Consider the following 20524-nt stretch of genomic DNA (forward strand, 5'->3'; position numbering starts at 1 on the left):
TTTTGAAGTAGGAATATAGACAATGCCTATTAGACATATATATCTGAAGTCCATCTGATAACCTCGACTATTATCACACAAAGAAAATAAGACAATCCCCATCACTTCTGTTTAATTTCCCTTTCAAGGGAATATGATTTGTTTATTTTCCGAGTTCTCACCGTTTTTTAAATATTTAAAAAGTGCATAAACAATTGCGATTATTATGAGAGCCCTCAGGCAGGGCAAAAGTATTTATTTGTTTGTAAAATTGGTTTACAGCTTAGGTTGCTTAGCGCATTATGAAAATACAAATACTTGCACGATTACAAAAAAACATCAAATGCGACAGTTTTGAGTCCGAGTGCGTACATTCAATGCGTTACGTGGTACGATCATACATACACTAGTTACATGGGCTTACGAGTATATCAAAATTCTACTATAGTACCAAAAAACTGGCTAATCTAGCTTGCAAGTGCCTGGATGCATCAGTAAGTTCGGCTGAACACGTCAAAATTTTGATTAGATTTGCTTGCTTGGTCTTCTGCTCATCTGCTGAGATTCCTAATCCTACACACCTACTGAGAGATTGAAAGTGGGCAAAGGTTTTGATTATAGCCATATGGAGTAGTCTAAGTGTATGATGTGGATTTAATTTGGCATATAAAAGGTTACAAAGGGTTCGGATAGAGTTGCAGAAGCGTGGTCTCTGTGCGCTAAGCCTGGCGAAAGGACACCGCCGGTCCGTTTCCCCAAGTCCAGTCCAAGTCACCGAGTTCCGGAATCCTCGGGTACACCTGCTGCGACTCGCTTACCCTCCTGGCCGTGGACCAATTCCGGCGGCGGAGACTCTGACGAGCCGGACGGACCGTCTAAATGCGCTCCGTGACGTAGACCTTCGCCGAGGCGGGCGCATTGGAACGCCGCACCGCGAAGGTGACGATGATGCCAATGAAGATCAGGGTCACGCCGATGGCACTGGTGATGTAGTGCTCCACCAGCTTGTTCTCACTGCTGTAAAGATATTACGAACGAATTAACCATTGATATCAATGCCTAAAAGTAGTACTTAAAACTATTCTTACCTCACGCCCGCCTCGTTGACGGTTTCGCGCTCCTTCTCGATCAGTCCCGTGACGGATGTGGCAATGGCCAGCCAGAAGTTGGCCAGTCCCAAGCTGGCGTGGATGGGCACCATGGCCGAGCGGCAGCTGTAGGTCTTGTTCTCACAGCACAGCATTACCAGAAAGCTAAAGAAGATTTTGATTAATATGCCGGATTAGGACACCGAGTTGCGGAGACCCACCTGAAGAAGCCGATCACAAACTGGAGCACGAACATGCCCATTGTCACGAAGCCCAGCCACGAGTGGAGGCTATAGAAGTTGACCTTATGCAACGCGTCGTGGGAAGCGAAGACGGATATGAAACCCAGGGCGATGCACGGAATGGCCACGGCGTGGAAGAACATGTGGATCAGCTTCACATAGATTTGCTTCACGCAGCGGCACAGACGATAGATCAAGATGGCTAATTGGGGGAGGTACGAGTATATCACATAAGATTAAGATTGGTACATTTGCACAATTGGGATGGACTTACAAAATCCGGAGAGCGTGACGAAGCCAGCAATCATGAGGATGGGATGCAGATTGAACTGCTGCTTGGGACTCTCCGACCAGGCGAAGCCATCGCGGTAGAACATCACCCAGAAGAGGGTTAGCACCAGCACGCCCACCAGCAGGATCGTGGACAGGATGACGATCAGCAAGTATTCGCACCAGGAGCAGCAATTCCAGGCATTATCTGGATCCTCCTCATAGCGCCTGTAACGAGATAGGAGCATAGGACAATCCATGATAGCATATGAAATAGCACTGAAACAATTACTTTTTAATCCGAGTTTTCATGAAGTTGGGTCGATGAAAGAACATGCGATTCAATTCATCTATAAAGGGTCCGTCAATGGGTTTCATACTTTGATGTGTTTGTATTTAAGACCATAATCAGTATATATAATTTATTTTTAGGATACAACAAATTTACAGATTCTGATTTCTTGGGATAGACGCAAGTGCAACTACAATCTGGGGTATGTAGGTTTGCCCTCATTTAACACAATTTATGATGATTCCGAGGGTCTGCCTTCGAATTATGGAGATTCTACCAGAGATTCTCAAGAGATTACGCTAATTGCGGGTTGAATGTGCTGCTAATCGGCTTAATTGATGGACAACAGATGGATAGATGGATCAAGTGGGATTACAGTGGACTTAAGCGAAATCGCAATTATCTAATTTGCCTAGCAAATATCCAATTTTCTTCAATGCGTAGAGTTGCGCTGGTTCACTTGTCCTGGAATTTTTAGTTTGGATTTGGTGTAGATGATTTGAAAAAAAAGTTTATCCTATCGCATGATTTTGACAGCTGGGGAAAGGGTAATGGAGTCAAAAGTGTATTGTTTCCACCCAATTGCGGCCTGTCTGTCATATCAATTTCATCACTTGTCGTGCGATCGTATGACATACAATTTCGATGGCTCATGATGGGCGCAATGATCTCATCCAGCCGAATAGCACAGAGATCCGTATGAGCCATCATCCATCAGTGTGCAGTGCAGTGGGAGAAGTCCCAGAAAAACACAATGGGGTGCCAAACCAAAGCCATCTGTTGATCTTTCGAAAGTTAACGGCCTGCAGGCAAACTGGAGTAGAAATACATATTGTGCACTCAGCGCAATTAGACGCATTGCTGGCCGCCAACCAACCGCCTAATCATCGCCAAGTGCAGCTCCTTGGTTTCGTTCGAAATTCCGAAATCCATTGGCGCAACAATCGAGTGTAAACAAAGCGATTATTTAAATTAATAGTGCGAGCCCCCTGTTGTGATAATGAAAGCAAAAGCGAATCGAATTACCAGCCATCGCTCTCGCTTTCACGACACTTGCATCACTGCATTGTGAAGATAATGCCATGGGGCACCGTCGATGCTGCTCCAATTTACATGCGACACTATCCGCGAAGTGCAACTGCAACGGACTTGCCGCATCGGACACGGCGGAGCGAGATCGGCGTGGCACTGAGTGCCCAAAGATCGGAGGCACTCGGAAAAATTGTGGGGACTCAACTGGGACTTGTACGAAATATATATTTATAACCTGAGTCTGAAAGGAAATTATATGATATTCTAATTCGGGTTCAAATGTTTTCCTTCTAAACTTAGTTTATATTGTACTTGAGTACTTAAGTACTTAACTTATTGATTTCTTGATGTCATTTTCTTAAAAGATTTTCAAAAATAAAAATAAAAAGGCGATTTATATGTGCTGTCAGTTACATGAGTTGTCATGCATTAGATATATTGAATTGTTAAGCTATTTATATTCATAAGTAAAATAAAAAAATTAATACGATACAATGCTTTACTATTCAATTATAATTAAAAACCAATTCAAGGGATTACAATCAATATAACCATAGCGTTAAAATAGCTTGCTAACAAATATTCTTCCACACTTTAAGATCAAAGATGATTGAATTATTAATGTACTGATTAGATCGAGATAGTTTTAATTGAAGATAAGAAATTAGTTCTGTTTGTTCATAGGCGAATGTTTGTGACTTTAAAATAGATTAATGACGATCATTGATCATGTTTCTTGCTGTGCATCCGATGGCGGTGTCAATGAACGAGTGTCTGCCACACGTTGCACTCCTCCGCCGCAGTGGACGTGAGTGTGGTTGTCGATGTGGCTGCAGCTGCGTCTGGGTTTGGGCTTGGGAATTGGTATGGGTATGGTTATGGGTTTGGGATTGGTAGTGCGGTTGGGGCAGGCATTTAGCTATCAACACATTGCAAGGGGGTGAGGATGTGGAAGGGGGGAAGGGGATGTGCAGTGGCTGTTTGCTTTAACACACATTTCACTTGCCGCAGATTGTTGGAAAACAAGCCCACACCAGTGTGCGGTGTGTCTGCGAATGTATCTGTATCTTTAGCTGCACATTTGTATCTCTTTCACTTTTCATTTGCCCGCTGCGCTGAGAAATTTTCGCTTAAGGCTTTTCGTTTTATGGAAAACTCGTTTCTTGGCCGCCACCTGTTTTGTGTATTCGAATCTGAACCTGAACCTTAGTTTCAGCCTCAGTCTGAGCCAGACTCTCTGAGCCGGGTTTTTGGCCTAGGTGCAGCCACACATGGCTAATGGGTCATCGTGGATGAGAGGCTATTGACTTGGAGGTGGCACCCACTGCAAATGGGAGGTAGGAAAAACAGAGAAAGCGCATCGGCTTTGCAGCGTAATCAGCCAATTCCTGCAGTCATTTAGCAAATGCAAATTAATGCATTATTTGTGCAAATATAAGGCGAGAAAACCACGATTGATTCAGGGATTATTTATGACTTGGCATACAGTACATTTTCTTAATTTTATAAAATGCAAGTAGTTGGAAAAGCCTAATGGAAAACAGTAAAACTTGATGTCTTAATTTATGGGATTTAATTCTGCCCAAAAATGTCTTTGGCCAATGCGTAAAAAAATCTCTAAACCAAAATCTTTTCAGCTATGAGATATAATCGGGCTCCTCTATCTAAGATATGCAAATTGGATTTGCTTTCCGCGAGCATCAAGTTTAAAATAATATTATATTTTACAGATAAAATGCGTTTAGTCAAGTCTAAGCCTTTTACATTTCTTATCAGCAGATAAGCAAACTCTTCTCGAGAAACTACAGTGGGATACAATTAGAGAACATCTTATCTCGGTCATGTGATGGAGATTATGATGACCATGACTGCGGGATGTCCAACTGAGAGTGGATCTACAAAAAAGTGTACTAATCAGATGATAGGGCAAACCAGAGGCCTCTATATAACCAGGCTAATTATGCCTATAGCTTGATTTACTTGTGGCAGTAATAAATGTGGAGCAATGCTACCGCTGAAAAGATGAATATATGGGAAAACCTAGTGGCAGAGAATTGGTAGCAGGAAGCCAGGGCACAATTCAATTAAAGAAACCATCAGATGTAACAAGTAACGAGCTGACGCGGAATGCACAATTAAAAGTCTGCGGATCGCGGCAAATTAAAACATTTGCTGTCGCACGCATGGCTGAAAATCACTCGAACACTCCAACACACTTCTGCGTATCCTGCGGGTTGATTATGACGAAGTACTCGTACGGCATGCATGGTCTGATCCAAACCGATCTGATACGATTCGATGCTGCGGGGGGTTATTTTATAGTACAATGTCTGGCATTTGTTTAGAGACGACGTCGATGTCGCGGCTTGTTTAATTGAAGCGATCTCTCAAAGGGAGTGCGGGTACGATCCAATAATCCGAGCTCAACCACCACACATACATACATACATATGTACATGTGCATGTGTGCTTGAAATTGTATCTTGCAGATACAATCGAATTCGCGCTACAACAACCTGACACTATCACTTAACATATGTATGTACCCTTGTACGATCGAAGTACTTTTCTCCACAAGCGGCAATTGTTCAAATTAAATAAATACACTCGAGAACGACACGCAATTTGCTTATATTAGGTCTAAAGTCTGGCCCTGGGGGGTGGTTTTCTTAGTTCGATTTTTGGGACTTACGATGTTGTCGTTCCTCCACGCGGCATTTTGGCCAAGTGACGATCTCGCATTTAGACAAGTGTTGCTATTTGGGCCGAAATTTATTGGGTTTTTCTTGCTTATGCTGTCACCGCCACCCACTAAACGTAGAATCGCTGGGCGGTGCGTCACGGATCGGCTCTATATAGGTGTATATGGTGTATATACAATATATCTGGGATGGCCCAACTAAAGGTCGTTTTCCGCGTAATTGTGCTTCTATATCGGTTCTGTAAAATGCCACAATCGAGAGACAATTGAGAACCGAAGTCTGGCTATGGGATCGCTAATCGCTAATAGAACTTTTCCAGTTTGGATACAGATGCTAATCGAGCTGAATGCGTTAATTTGTCAATCACACGAGGCCAAAAAGCGATCTCAAAACAGTGACGGATTCGGTTCGTTATCTATTCATGTGCTCATTTAAGGGGCCGCAGGTTCACATCGAATTTAATCAAGGCGGGTTTCTGTAGATGCAAATTTTGATGCTCGCCTAACAACGCGAAAAAGTACTTTTTAGTTAAAGAAAGTGGCCGATCCACAAGTAGCGTGTAAAAGGCACCCAAAAATTTTTAGAAAAGTGGCACACACAAGTTGGGCATAAACAAAGCACTTTAAATATAAGAGAGTTTTTTTTTTGTTTTAATTTCTCTATGCTTTTGTTTATATGGCTCCTTTTGTTAACAGTCGCACTAACACAAACAACCGCACGAAAATCCTAAATTAAATTCACTGATTTTACTATCAAATGAAGTGTAACGACGATCAGATCGCGGCGATCAGCTAGAGACAACTGAAAATTTATTTCAATTTTCTGCTCGAAGCTTTCTGGAGCTAAAAAGTCGACCTGAGTTTTAGATCCTATGGGCATTCTTCATAACGATACTTTAGCAGAGACACCAACTGATCCCAAGCTTTTAAGCAGGCAACTGAACCAATTTTGTGCGAAAGCAGAGAAGTGAACCCATTCGAGGATCTATGTCGCCGAGACATCAACCGAGCAGCTCAGCAAGGAAGCAAACCATAAACAGAAATTTAAATTTATAGATGTGTGTTAATTATTTACCTAACTTTTTTAAATTAGCGAGATTTATAGCTCGGTTTCTTTCCGACTCGACCTTGTATTATGCAATCTGTGGTCTAAAGGTCTGCTACTTGAGCTCTTGAGATTAGGGGCAAATAAAGTTAAGATAAAAGATAGACCAGTTAATCATCTGACTGGAAACTGTCATCAGAATTAAATGGCACTGTGATAAGAAAAAAACTTTTTTCATCTTAAAGCTCATTAAAATTATATATAAGTTGACAGAAATAGTCTACTAACTACATGCAGAAACTAATTAGTGGACACCTGCTTGTCAACAACACTCCGTGACTATAAATAAATAAGCAAATAGGAGTATCAATCAAAACACCTGCCAGCAGCAGCTTGAATCAATCAAATATTTATGGAAGCGAAGCTTCCACTAATTCCCAGCGAAATACTGGGTCAGCAATTGGCCGTGGAGCGGGAGTTAGATAGGGAACCTCATCAACATTCATCTACTTCATAGAACATGCCCACTCCTACTTAACCGCAAAGACAACAAACACACCCTGGGACTTTGGGTCATTATTCCGGCTCCTTGGAGCCCATAAGCCAAGTGGGTATTGTGCGGGCACCTCGCCCAAAAATTACTGGAAATCAAATGAAAATGAAATGAAAACGAGGCGGCGAAAAGGTTGAGTCCTCGGGAAGAGAAGGAAAAATACCAGTAATTACTTGAAGCTTACCAAGCTTCGTGCCAGAAATTGGACAAGGACATGGCCAAGGGACGTGGGAGAATGGAGGATTCCGGGCGAAATGTTTACGGCCAGTTACTATGTGAGTTGGGCGCACGCGATCAACTGTTGAATTTGTGGGCCTGTACGGGTTACAGGAAGGATGTGTCCGGCTTTTTGTGTGATTTGCAACGAGGTCGCATTAAAATAAAATTTACGACTTTCAAAGATACGTGAATTAGGAAATTGGCGCGTAAAAATAACCGGGACCTCCTGAAAGGGTGTGTAGGCGTCGACATTTCCCGTTCACCGTCATTGTTAATTAGTCTTTGGGGCAATTCCTGACGTGCTCGGGCACTATTTCATGTAAATATTACACATACGCCGCGTGGTGCCATTAAAATCGATTAAAGCCAGCGTACGAATAGCCGGGTATCTAAGTCTTTTCATGTTTTACATATCTCTCATCCCAAGTTAGAGCTTCCAACTGGCAGATGAGCATCGCATCGGAGATGGGCAAGGCCAATTGTCGGCTAGACAAGAGCTCCAAATTGGCCTCCGGGGAAATTGGTCTCTACGTTCTTGTGCCCGCCTCGAATTTGCTATGCATAAGTGACACAATTTACTTAAATATTGATAAACAAATGTGTTGGGGAATCTGTTGACTAAATTGTGTTGATTAGCTGGGCATGGGGGATTAATTGGTCGTGTGGTAGAGAACTTTTTAAAATATAACCGAAGAAATATAAAAATATTTAAAAGTAAATAGCATAACAATAAAGCATCTTCATAAGAAATATAATTATTCTTCAAACCCTAAGGCTTCGTAAATATTCGAAATGCTTATTGTATCTATAATTTTAAATCTTGCTCCTATTATTACAAAAATAATAAATTTAACACTTAGCTTTCCTCGAACTGATGAACATTTAACTTAAATTTTCTTAAGATTTTTTTGTGGCAGGCAATCTTTGACCATCTATATCACACTTGGTCCTACATAAGAGCTGTTTTAATATTTAAAGCAACAGACTTTACACAGATTCACGGTCTATTTTTGGCTCAACTCACTTTTCATCCGGCGGCGGGGGCATCTCGATGCCATTGGGAGTTCCCGGGGGCGACTTCTCGCTGACCCTGTCCATGGCCTCCTCCATCGGCGGAAGGGGACTCACCGAGTTCGTGTCCATGTGAAAGCAATCAATTTTGATGCCTCTGCTCCGCTGACTGGCTGCATTGCGAGAAGAGAAACGTTTATGAGGCTGGGCATTTAAATGTGGCATTTTAATAGAGAGAACAACAGAGCAGCAGCAGGATTCCGATTCAGATTCAGTTTCTGATTCCACATCCGCAACTCTGCATAATAATAGGGGGTGTAGCTCTCATCTGTTGATGAATGGCGGCGCCGCCATAAGTCTGTATATATAGTTCTGTACAATATATGGGCCTTTCGAATGGGGAGAAGCAAGCATTATAAGCGGGGAAGTCGCTTTTCATGGCGGGAAGTGGAAATGGCTTTTGGCATTTATTTTTGGCGACTCCACAAGGTGGCAAAAGTGCAGCGTCAACTGAAGTCCAGGGCATTGCACTTGGCTCGCTCTCTGTTTGTGTTTTTTTTTTTTTGTCTTGCGGATTTCGTGTATTTTTTCCGCCGCCTCTGCCATGTGTGAAATTGGCTCATCACACGTCCGAATGCGTTCTGCAGAGAGCGCCAATTTCCGATTCACGTCGCCCGTCATGTCGAAGATACTCCAGATACTCCAGATACTCCAGATACTCCTGCTTAGAGTGTGTGTGGGTTCTTTCGTTCGGCGCCCTTTTCCTGCTTTCCCACCAATCAATTATTATTGGACGTTCTAGTTCTTGGGGGTTCGTTGAACTCGATGCAGAGACACTTGATGGACACATCAATGCCTGGCATTTGCTGATGCCGAAGCCAACTTCCTTTGCCCAGTCAACCAGTCAACCGGCAACCGCAGTCCGCCCCTTCATTCCGAAATTCCTGCGAATCGTTTGCATAGCCCACTGTCCCTATCCACACACTCACACATGTGTCCAGTTCCCACGGAACTGGACGATGGGGATTGACATTCCCTCTGCCTGGATTATGCTGATTATACAGGTCCCAACTCAAGGGTATTATTAGTAAATGAGAGAGAGACATGTTCGGGTTACGGGTGCATGCAGTTCGGTTTTGATTGGAATCACCAAAGGCTCTCGCCCTCAGTCATTTGATTCACTCTTTTGGGGAGCAAAGTAAAGTTCTCAAAATTATAAAATTTGATTACTTTGAGTAATATTCGGAAGATTATTTAAGCTTTGTAACAAGTATGTATTGTAAGTATTTCTAGCTAAAAAAATACAAAGTAATATAAATACAAAGTAATATTTTGTGTAACCATTAATGGTTGGTAGCGTAGCATATGGAGCAGTTGCTTCCATTATTATTAATAAATAAATAAGATTTCTTTGTTAATTATTGAGTTCTCACACACCATGAAATTCTATAATAGCTTTGTGTGATTTGTTCTTTAATTAATATGAACTAATTAGCTGGCGCTTTAAAAGCTTTTCTAGCCTCCTAAGTACATGTCCCCCAAGAAAAGAATCAAGAATTTCCTATTAGATTTGAGATCTTGTTGTTTCCAGAGGGCAGACCCACTTACCAATCCCCAATCGCTGTGGGCTACTTTCTGGAGAGGAAGCTGGACATTATGCAATCCCGCAGCTGCTGACGCTGCCCATAGCTGCGCCAAATGAAGCAAACAAACAAAGCGAGCGGCCAAAAATCCACTCACAAAAGAAGGGCTCCAAATATTTCGAGGCCCGGATATGCAGACTATGACTTGTGCAGAGAGATTGTCAAGGGGAAGGGGGGGGGATGCAGAAATCGGGGCCTGGGAGACGGAATGGGTTGGGATGGAGGCTGCCTGGGATGCCTAGTCTTCCCACAACAGACATCCTTTTGTGGCAGGGACTTAATAATCCGATTTGGGTCTGGCGAAATCTGTGCTTTATGCACTCTTATATGAGAAACCAGCTAGCAAAGCGGAAACGGAAACGATGCTCCTGTTGTTCTTGCCACTCTCGATTTGCTGTCTTTGCGGCAAAATGTGAACCTACCCCAAGTTCGTGTGGCGTGTGACGGTGCGGTGTCAAAAACCCTTTTCAATGAAAACTTAATTACTCTATTATGCACAAACTCTCCGCGCGAATGGTGTATGCGCTTAATTGGATTTGCGGCCGCTTCAACGAGCTGGAATTTAACAATTTTCCACAATTAATTCATCTGCCCGAACGCGAACGGAGTGCATCCCTCCTCCGGCGGAGATGAAGCGGCCTGCAAGGGAGCTGACGGATGATGGAAACTCCGCAAACAAACCGGCACGGAACACAAACGCTGTGAGTCAATAACACATTCACGTCCGAACTCCACGAATGCTGCGAACGAACTGAGCCATGCGGCACTGGGAAAACTAACCGATGACATGCCATAATGGTGCTATAATCCAGCTTCGTGTCTTGTGGCTTCGTGTAAAATACGTTCGGTTTTCAAAGTTTATAGCACATACGTGTAGAAGGGGAACGAGTTATTTACATGAAATGTAGAATAAATTGATTGATGAAAAAGTGTTTGAATTAAATACATCGATTTTGAAACCCCAAAGGATTGCCAATGAATCAATTCTAATTTTCCTGGTTTGTTTAAAAATATCAATATAATTTAATTGATTTATTCAAACACCATTTAAAACAGGATTGAATGCAAATATAGAGTTCATATTTTAAAATTTTGATGTTAATGATTAAAAAGGTATAATTACGATTGCTCTAAGAAAATTAGTAAGTAAACATCTTTTATTTATTATTCTTATATATCATGTATAATCTTCCAACCTCAAAAGACCCATTAAGTAACGATATGCCATATATTGTGTGCGTTTTCAGCTAAACATGTATATATTCAATTGCCATCAAGCAAATATGTATATCTGAACTTACATATGATCTTTTTAAACGGGATTCTTAATACACATTCAAACGCATACAAATATCAATTGACAAGTACGAATGCAATACATTTAGGCAGGTCACAGACCCCAGTTATGTGGGAAAGTTAGATATCCGTTAAGATTATTGTCATTGTTTCGTAGGATAACATGGAATTTTTGTGGCTAACTAAGCGCTACCAAGTACAAGTACAAATGCCGCTCGTGCAGTGGATCCGCCTCGAAGGATCACGACTTGCACGTGGGATGACTACTACAAATTATATAGGACTAACCAAGCAGCGTGAACTGATGGTATTTTGGGTACTCTTAACTTTAATCTAATACATCATATATAAACTAAAATGTTGTGCGAATAATTTAGTCAGAGAGATTCGGCTGGGATCCTGGATCTCTGTACGCTTATAGTCCCGGCTTGGTTTTGTCATCGATGCTGCTTCCGGCGCTCGCCGTGCTGCCCGCATCCGATGGCACCGGGCTGGACCGTCCTGATCCTGCCCTGGATCCGGATTCCACGGGAGTGGGAATGGGACTGGTTGTCGGACTGGTCTCCAGGTCGCTTGTGCTGCAGATTTCCTGGAAGGTGAAATTGGAATTCAGCTTGAGCATTTCATATAGATTTCTGGAATTGTGCCCCAAAAGGTCCCCCGTCGTTAAACTTGCACATGGACTTGAGCCTGGACTTGAACCTGGACTTGAACCTGGACTTGAACCTGGACTTGAACCTGGACTTGAACCTGGACTTGAACCTGGACTTGAACTTGAGTTTGAACTTGAACTGACCTCATCCGCTTGTGTCTTGCTGGTCACCGCCTCGGGCTTGCACTCCTCGCTGGACTGGTCGGCCTTCTCCGCCCAGGAGCGAAGGAACTCCACCACGTGACAGTGGCCGAAGTTCTCTGCCTCATCCACGGGCAGATTTCCCCAGCGATCCTTGGGGTTGTGTGGTACATGACACTGTTCCAGCAGGAACTTGACGCACTCCAAGTGTCCTTCGGACGCAGCCAAATGGAGGGCAGTGCGACCATCGTAGTCGGCCAGAGTGATATCCATTCCGGAGAGACGATGACGCCGCAAGGCTGTAACATCGCCGCTGGCAGCTGAAAAGAGTAGATTCACGATGGACAGACCCTTGGTCTCGTAGCGGTGCTTCCGCGGATCCTTCTTGTTGGACAGATGCTTCAGGTTGTCGTAGCGATGGAAATTGAACATGGAGACCAGCTCCTCACAAAACTGTAGTCCTCTCACTGTATTGCCTAAGTGATCCAAGGGCGGAGACCAGGCAAAGATGCCCATTACGTTGGGGATGACCAGCATCATGCCGCCACTCACTCCAGACTTGGCTGGCAGACCCACCTTGAAGGCGAACTGTCCGGAATAGTCGTATGTACCGCATGAGTGCATAATCGAGAGCACATCCCGGATTACCTCCGGCCGGAACACCTTCTCCTCGGTGGTGGGGCAGATGCCACCATTGGCCAAACTGGCCGCGATTACGGACATTGCCTCGCAGTTGGTCTCCATGGAGCAGCACTGGAAGTAAAAGTCCATCACCTCCTTGAGATTGGTGCGCTTGGGGAAGCACTTGTTCTCCCGCATGTAGAAGCCCAGGGCATAGTTCCGATCGGCAGCCTCGCGTTCGGACAGGAATACGGCATTATTAAAGCCGATATACTCTCCGCCCGACAGCCGTTTGAACCAAGACATGGTGTAGTCGAAGATCTCAGCGGAGGTCATGTCCGGCTTGACAAGGGCGTTCATCAGGGAGCACGTCAGAATGGCACCAGCGTTGATCATCGGATTGTGTGGCTTTTCTGTTGAGACACAATTTTATAATTGCAATAAATACACATTGAGGACATCATAGTAATTAGATGGTTTCCAACTTACTGTTCTGATCCAGAACAAGTTCGTTGAAGTTCCTGCCACTCGGCTCCTGGCCCACATAAGAGTGCACGACCTTGGGACCCAGTTTCTCCAGGGCAATGGCGTAGGTCAGCGGCTTACTGCAACTCTGGAGTGTGAAGGGCACATCCACATCGCCGATGGAGAAGCGCTGGCCATCAATCGTGCAGATGCTCAGGCCCCAGGAATCGGGATTATAGCGAGCCAGCTGCGGAATGTAGTCGGCCAACTTGCCCAAAGTGTTGGTCTTGCAGCGATTGTAAATATCCTCGATGTCCTTGACGAAACTCGTAAAGTCGGGAATAACGAACTGCTGCCGGAAGGCCTTGGCAATCAGCACAATATTGGGGGCAACCACACTGAATACGATAGGGATTACAATGACAATTCTAGGATTGGAATGATTAAGGCAATAACTTACGCCTTGAAGGTCTCTCGATTGAGATGCTGAGTTTCCGCCGAAGAACCCGTCTCGTAGTTATTTAGCTTGTGCACTTTCTTCAAGTTGTCCATCAGTTCTCGCACTCGCGGATCGTTCCGGCGAATTCCGGTGGTCTTTAGCCCGGCCAGGAACTTGCCCATCGAGATGAGGCCCGTCTCCTCGCTGGCGAACATGTCGAATAGCACATCCTCCGCATTTCGCTGCTCCTGCTCGCGATGGCTGTGAATAGAAATACAAGCAGTTAGTTAGTGGGGGGAAATTAGCGAAATAGTTTCGAAGCCGCAGAAAAGCAATTGGGTTTAGGGCACCTGCTAATTGAGCGGCGATCCCCGACTGAATTTTAGCATGCGTGTGTGGAAAAGCAAGTCAAAATTCACAAATACAAAATACAGCTACTACTACTAAGGGGTGTAGAGGCGCAAGGCGGAATTTTAGCGGGGGGTTTGTCTTTGGCCAACTGGCGCTGAAGTCAAAGTGCTAATTGGCTCACAGACATCTAATGCAGTGCGGCCAAAAAAAAAAAAAACTGCACAGATCCAGTTGGACATCTCTAAATATAGATCTTCCTCCATGGTTGGCCGATTTGATTAATTGGGCCTTTTTTTCGGAACTATCAATTCGGGAAATCATTTCGCGCAGACCACAATCAACTCCAATTTAGTTGAGTTGGACTTGATTAAGAGATCGTTTATGGTTTATGGTGTATATAGCATGGCAACTGATTCAAATTCTACTGGGGGAGTGTACAGAAAACAGAACAGTTGAATCGATTACTCACGGCCGCATCGAATAGTGGCGTCTCTGACTGCTAAAAGAGTGATAAACAGGATGATCAGATAGCAATTGTTAGTTAGATTTCCATATGTTGGCCATAAATGAGCGTGTAATGAGCGTCAATCAAACGCAATTATCGTTTTGGCATAGTTATATACTTATATAGGGGTTTGTGGGTGTGTCATATATGTAGATATGGGGTGTGTAATGTGCACATTCTATTTTTACGATCCACTCGGATATACTATGCATATATTTTGTCCCTGCCCCTGACTGTCTGTTTGGTCTGCACTTTCCGTCACTATTTTTACCTGATTATCGCGGAAATAGTACGCACTATGGTGCCGCGACGATTCTGCAGCGAGATGCCCTCGATAATCTCCTCTATGATGGCCGCCGTCTCCGTGGTCTCTTGCTCCTTGCCCCGCCTATAGTTCTCCTCCCGCTCCTTGGTATCCCCATCCTCACTCTGGCGCTTCAGCGCCTCCATTTCAGTTGTTTGCACCATCACGGCGTATACGTGATATTCGATGCCTTTGACTGTTTTGTATCGTATTGTATTTTCTATACTGGATTTCGGATCTCGGATCGCCTTGACTTGAGCGCCGAGCTGTTGCAAGTTTAATGGGAACAACAGTAAGCGCGCTGGCATTTTATACATTAGCGGAAAGTGTGATTTTTGCTGCTCCCAGCGACGGGAGCACTTAGATAGCCATACGGATAGACGACCGGAGATCGGAGAGTTCGGTTAGCGGTGGGGGAGAGTTCGGGCCACGGAGAGCAACGCAGGGCCGGAATGTGCTAATTTCTAAATCATGTTATTGCCAATAAAATAAATTAATTAACTCCTTTTTCTCTACACACACACACACACACAAACACAGCCCGCACTAGCACATACAACCGCGGAGCAGATATGACTGGATTTATAGCATTATAATGGCACTGGCACTGGCCATTGTCTGGCGTTCTATGGAACAGATATTCACATGGGCACCACTCCGAAACCGATAAGGAGGTGGACGTCACGCGGCGGAACCCCGTTTCTTTGATTCCGATAAGGAGGTGGGCACGTCTCCGGGTGATTCACATTTACCTGATATACTTCGTTATCACCTTGATGAACGTCTCCTTCTGGCTTTTGGTGCACAGTCCAGCGACCATTTCGGCTATGATACCGGCATCTATGAGATCCGCATCATCCTGCACTCGTTCCTTGCCCTCCTCGGTGCCGGATAGGGGTTCCGTGGGCGGAATCTCCACCTTCTCCTCCTCCACCTTGGCAGCATTCTGCTTGACCAGCTCTATCAGCTCCTCGCCCGTCATGGACTTCAGATCGTCTACGATCTTCTGCCTGATGCTGTCCTTGAACTCGGCCGCCTCCTCGGCGGTGTAGCCGTCCAGTGGTATTGGCGCCTTCTCGGTGGCATACTGCAGCAGGTTCCAACTACGATCGCCCATCGTTCCGATAAGGTATATCCTGCTCTTTCACTGTGCAAACTTGCGGCCCGTCACCGCCAAAATGAGACCAGTCGGCGAATGGCCAATGGTTTTATAGTTCGCCAACATCATACATCAAAAGCCAATACATACGAGGTATGTATGTGAATCATTCAGCAGACCCGAAAAGAGCGAGCGAATTCGATTTTTATCTTCGTTTAATAAACGTATGTGAATTTATTTTTATGCGCCTGAGATTGCCGGCAATTAGCGCGTGCTATCGGGGCAGATACTACCCAACTTGGAGCATCCAACCCCCTAATCTCCCCCGCTTGTACTTGAAACAAAAGGAAAGCGCTCGCAAATGTTTACCCCAAAAAGTGCCATCAAAATATTTTTCGCAATTTCTTTGGACTTTGGCGTACAGATTGTTAATTGTGTGTGTCAACGATTTCGGTTGTTGTTTTCAAAACAATATTTTCCGAACTAAGAATAGCAATGCAAACTGCAGCCGATCTAAAAATGGATGATTGGTACATAAAGTGCAGCCTGGCAGCAGCTAAACTGTTGACCCATTTGGTTATGACCACGTGGGAAATAGTGGGTAAGTTACAGCAATCACAGACGATCAAGGTGCAAATGAGTGGACCAAATATTTTGCAATCCCAATTGGACGATTTCATGCAGTTGTGCTATGTGCTATGTGCTCTGGATTGTTTTGCGGTGTAGGATGTAAAATTGACAGTGAAAATAAACAGGGTCAGAGGTCATATTTCGATAATGTACTCACAGCTTGGCATTATCCTCTTTGGTCTTGGGAGTGGAACTGGTATCGTAGAAGGACAACTTCCGATTGGCAAACACCAAGTTCATAAGCGGTGGAGCGCGCAGATTTTTCTGAAATGTACAAAATATTCGTTGTATATTACAGCTGTTGTTTAGATCGGAAATTCTCTGTTCGCATCACGTTTTCCCAGTTATGACAAAAACGGAACTTTATGGCACGTACTAGCATATTTCAAAGGTATATCCCAGTGTATACCGCAACTGGTTCGAAGTGGAAATAATGGCCGTATGCCATTCACGAGCACCTTTTATAGAAAGAAGGGTTTGGTCTATCCAAACATTTATGAGATCCCCGAAAATCGGCAACACTTTTGGTGCTTACAAGGATGGTAATAGCTATCATAATCAATCCTTTGATTCTTTGCTCTTCTGTTTTTTTTTTTTTTTGCCTTATATTTGCAATGCCAACCTCTTGCACATTATTGATTTGGAATACATATTGGGCACAGCCTACTAATTTTGCCCATAGCATTTCTATTTTCGTTAATGGAGAAATCGAAATCATTCATTAGCGTAACTGAATACTTCCAGTGTCCTGCCTTCGATCCTAAGTACTATTCGATTGGATTACCTAACCGCATGACATCAGCGAAGCAGATGTCTCTGTGCTTTTCTTTAGTTCCTTTCAAATTAAATTGATTAAAAAAATTCCAGCAACTTTATATACTTTTCATTGCAACTGCAGCTTGCGCAGCTTGTGGAAATATTCAGCTTAAATTGTTTGCACGTGCCCAAATCCCTGTTATAAATTTGTTTCTTGATCTCAGAAAAGGGTAAATCTTTGCCTCCCTAATCTGTTTACATTGTTAAGCGTTTTTCGCACTCGCTGCTTATTTGCATATTATTAAGCACTTATTTAAGCGAAATAAAGTCATGTGGCGCATATGTATCTCGTTCAATAAGAACAACACCGTAAAAATAAAAAGAATAAGATATTGCCCAAACAAGTTCCGTTCAAGGGGCCTGTCACTTTAGCGTGGGACTTTGGCACCTTTCGAATTTGGATCACAAAGCCGACGGAACATTGACGCACAATTTGCGCGGAAATGCAGATTATAATTATCTGAGGGAAACGTATTCAGGGAATATGAGAAACCTATCTTGTGCACCCCAAAAATCGATTATGTCAATGCGTTATGAAATGAAGGAAATTACTTATACAAACTTCGCTTTTATTTTCTACGCAGCTTGGCTTTCAATATATTGGTTACATTAAAGTAAAGTCATTTTAAAACTGATTTTAGGAATAATAACTACTGTACAACGATCTTCTAAATATAAGTTATTGTTGTAATAAACTATAACTTAATAAAACAGGACTGAACTCATTGAGGCTTACGGAAGGCCCTTAAGTCACTGATAAGCGCTCTTTATCGCGAGCATAAAATATACATTGTATTTCCTATTTTATCGGTCGCAGTTATTCCTAATGGGTTATTTCCCAGAAAAAAATGTATATGATCTAGAAACTTCCTTGCTAATTTCTGCATATTTCTTTTGATCGCGAAATACCTTAAAGAATTGGAATACAATTTGCAAAGTTCATGAAATATCCATTTGCTCGCTTAAGAACAAACTAACTCTCTTATTTTCCTCTTCTCCCTTTTTCGCTAGCTTCTAGTGCGTCAAGGGGAGTGAGGGGTTTTTGTGTTGTGGCAGCTAAAATATTAATATATACATATGTACGCACGGTATGCTAAATATTTATGAATGTGTGCTCTTTCATTTCTTTTCTCCCATGGCAACAAAAGCAGCGCAAACATTTCGACTAGTGATGGACTTTTGCCAAATCTTCGCCAGCTTTATTCCAATCCATAATTATTTCCGCTTGAATTACCACCACCTCCGACTTTATTTGTTCATAAATGTGTTTTTGTGTTGCCATGCTCACGTTTACACTATTTATTTTCGGGTGACAGTTTCGCGTGACTTTAACACTTCAAGAGTCTGTGAATCACATACACTGCAAGAAAATGTCTTAGTTATGCACAAGAAATTTTTAAATAAAATATAATACGTTTGTAATAATAAGCTACCGATAAGAAAGTACCTAATTTTAACCAGCCTCCATAACAAAGTACAATAGAGTTTAAAAATAGCACAGACAAGTTTTTCCTATCAAAGTTACATAAATTATCATTTCATTTTGATAAGATTTTAGTTCAAATGAATAAGATTAAGATTATTTTGCCGGAAATAAACCATATATTTCAAAACATGAAACTCATACAGAACACGCTATTTTCTTAGTGTATTCGAATATATATACATATTTGTTCGATTGTTTCACGAGCCAAAGATTAATAAATAAGCAGACTTTTACAACCATCCCATTTCCAATCTCGCCATCATTGTTTCAATGTCTCGGTCAGCGTCTCGCCGTCGTCTGATTTTTTGACATTAAATAATAAACTTGTTGACAGCGAGTGTGCTGCTGCTGAATTGGGAGTTTCACATGTGACATGTGGTATTTGGGGATTAAGGATGAGTGTGTGTCAGTTGATTTGCACCTGATTAGCGCCTAGCCCCCGAAAATTTGTCATGATAATTTCACAATTAATTCGCTCGGTAGTCTAGTCGCCGCAATCACAGATGCGATAAGATAAACTCAATTATCTTTTCTTTTTTTTAGGCAGAGGCAGGACAGTGGGTGTGTTATCTGGATATTGCGTCAGTCACGCTGCGCCTGGCATTTATCTAATTAAACTAATGCTCGGCGTCTTCAGCGAAAAATTCTGCATTGTCAGACCGCAAAGAAAGTCATACGCCCTTACGTGCCCAAAATCACTTCCAGGCCAGAGTCCATATCTCGGTTTTTGTTTAAGTTTCGAGATCTATTTTTGGATTTCGGCAAAACTATTTGTGCTCTCCGCCAGTATTTGCGCATCTGTGCGCATTATGTGTTCGCTTTTGGGGATAGCACATGGAAAATCAATAGTCGAGCGAAATTTAGGACCAAAAAAACCTACATAGTCAGCTGTTTTTCGGCCAACCTCCCCGCGTTTGAAATGCTCCGCAGAAACTTACCTCATTGATTATTTTCTGCTGCAGCTGTTTGCCCGTGTGTCCGAACTTGGCGCGCTTCAAAAGATCCGTCTCCTGGTCAAAGTCCTCGACGGGCTCGGCGGCGGACGCTTTGGCGCGTTGATGGACCAGCACCTGTGCCTGGGTCGTCAGGAGACGAAGGTTTCGACCGGCTAGCGTGGGAACACCTTTAAGCATTATCACAATCACTGACTTGGCTAATTGGTTGCCCTAATGACGACGATGGTCTCTCTGATTCACGGATTATCGGATGCCTAACAGGGGTAAACCTTAATGCTCGTACTTGATGTCTTCGTTCACGTTCACGCTGCGTATCCGCTCCGTTGTCTGCACATGCGTCCTCTTTTACCAATCGCTGGGTACTAAAATGCCAAAAGCAGAAAGCTCATAATCAGCTCAACGCTGCCGCAAAAAACGTTGGCGGCGGCAAAAGCAGCGGTGATTACTTCTTTGGTTGTGAGTAAGCATAAATAGCCGCTCTCTCTCTCTCCCTGTTTCTGTGGGACTGAGTTTCATGGCGGGGGAGACACTACCACTTCCAATGGTGGTAGTTCTCTCAGAAAAGAGACGGTGATGACGTTGCTGGGGGCTCGTCTAACCCAGTGACGTCATTAGCACAACTGTGCAAATTATTTTTCTACACTGGGAATCATGGAATTGACTTTATTACATGAAAAGATATTTGTTC

The 20524-nt window shown here is 43.3% G+C and overlaps 2 protein-coding genes across 18 annotated transcripts; both read right to left on the bottom strand.

Moving 5' to 3' along the window:
• Nucleotides 1–107: 107 nt before the first annotated feature.
• Nucleotides 108–10830, bottom strand: nemy (no extended memory). Of its 8 annotated transcripts, none has more exons than NM_165934.3 (6): nucleotides 10498–10830; nucleotides 8446–8605; nucleotides 1584–1807; nucleotides 1289–1511; nucleotides 1068–1232; nucleotides 108–996 (listed from the first exon to the last, which is right to left on the bottom strand). In NM_165934.3, the coding sequence occupies exons 2-6, from the start codon at nucleotides 8562–8564 to the stop codon at nucleotides 855–857; spliced, it is 873 nt and encodes a 290-aa protein (NP_725208.1). In that variant the 5' UTR covers nucleotides 8565–8605; nucleotides 10498–10830; the 3' UTR covers nucleotides 108–854. The 8 variants fall into 8 exon arrangements, with proteins under 8 accessions (NP_725208.1, NP_725209.1, NP_001163128.1 ...); NM_165935.3 differs by lacking the exons at nucleotides 8446–8605; nucleotides 10498–10830 and adding exons at nucleotides 5596–5843; nucleotides 6356–6410; NM_001169657.2 differs by lacking the exons at nucleotides 8446–8605; nucleotides 10498–10830 and adding exons at nucleotides 5596–5843; nucleotides 6311–6410.
• A 263-nt stretch (nucleotides 10831–11093) lies between these two features.
• Nucleotides 11094–20204, bottom strand: GLS (Glutaminase). 10 transcript variants are annotated; one of them, NM_165942.2, is made up of 7 exons: nucleotides 17114–17205; nucleotides 16736–16842; nucleotides 14510–14539; nucleotides 13711–13950; nucleotides 13275–13648; nucleotides 12168–13198; nucleotides 11094–11960 (listed from the first exon to the last, which is right to left on the bottom strand). In NM_165942.2, the coding sequence occupies exons 1-7, from the start codon at nucleotides 17132–17134 to the stop codon at nucleotides 11787–11789; spliced, it is 1977 nt and encodes a 658-aa protein (NP_725216.1). In that variant the 5' UTR covers nucleotides 17135–17205; the 3' UTR covers nucleotides 11094–11786. The 10 variants fall into 10 exon arrangements, with proteins under 10 accessions (NP_725216.1, NP_725212.1, NP_725215.1 ...); NM_165939.3 differs by lacking the exon at nucleotides 17114–17205 and adding an exon at nucleotides 19819–20204 and having other exon boundaries at nucleotides 11217–11960; NM_165938.3 differs by lacking the exons at nucleotides 14510–14539; nucleotides 17114–17205 and adding an exon at nucleotides 19819–20204.
• Nucleotides 20205–20524: the final 320 nt, after the last annotated feature.

The sequence above is a fragment of the Drosophila melanogaster genome, chromosome 2R (assembly GCF_000001215.4).
Source record: "Drosophila melanogaster chromosome 2R".
Classification (NCBI taxonomy): Eukaryota; Metazoa; Arthropoda; class Insecta; order Diptera; family Drosophilidae; genus Drosophila; species Drosophila melanogaster.

Excerpts from the sequence above, each read along its gene's own strand:
- GLS (NM_001169658.2), bottom strand. The coding sequence starts at position 20,013 with ATGCTTAAAGGTGTTCCCACGCTAGCCGGTCGAAACCTTCGTCTCCTG. Across the intron at positions 16,843-19,818 it reads AGCAGAAAATAATCAATGAG|AAAAATCTGCGCGCTCCACC; the intron begins GTAAGTTTCTGC and ends TGTACATTTCAG. Across the intron at positions 13,951-16,735 it reads AAAGAGGATAATGCCAAGCT|CCATCGCGAGCAGGAGCAGC; the intron begins GTGAGTACATTA and ends TTCTATTCACAG.
- nemy (NM_165934.3), bottom strand. The coding sequence starts at position 8,564 with ATGGACACGAACTCGGTGAGTCCCCTTCCGCCGATGGAGGAGGCCATG. Across the intron at positions 1,512-1,583 it reads CGTCACGCTCTCCGGATTTT|CCATCTTGATCTATCGTCTG; the intron begins GTAAGTCCATCC and ends TCCCCCAATTAG. Across the intron at positions 1,233-1,288 it reads TTTGTGATCGGCTTCTTCAG|CTTTCTGGTAATGCTGTGCT; the intron begins GTGGGTCTCCGC and ends AATCTTCTTTAG.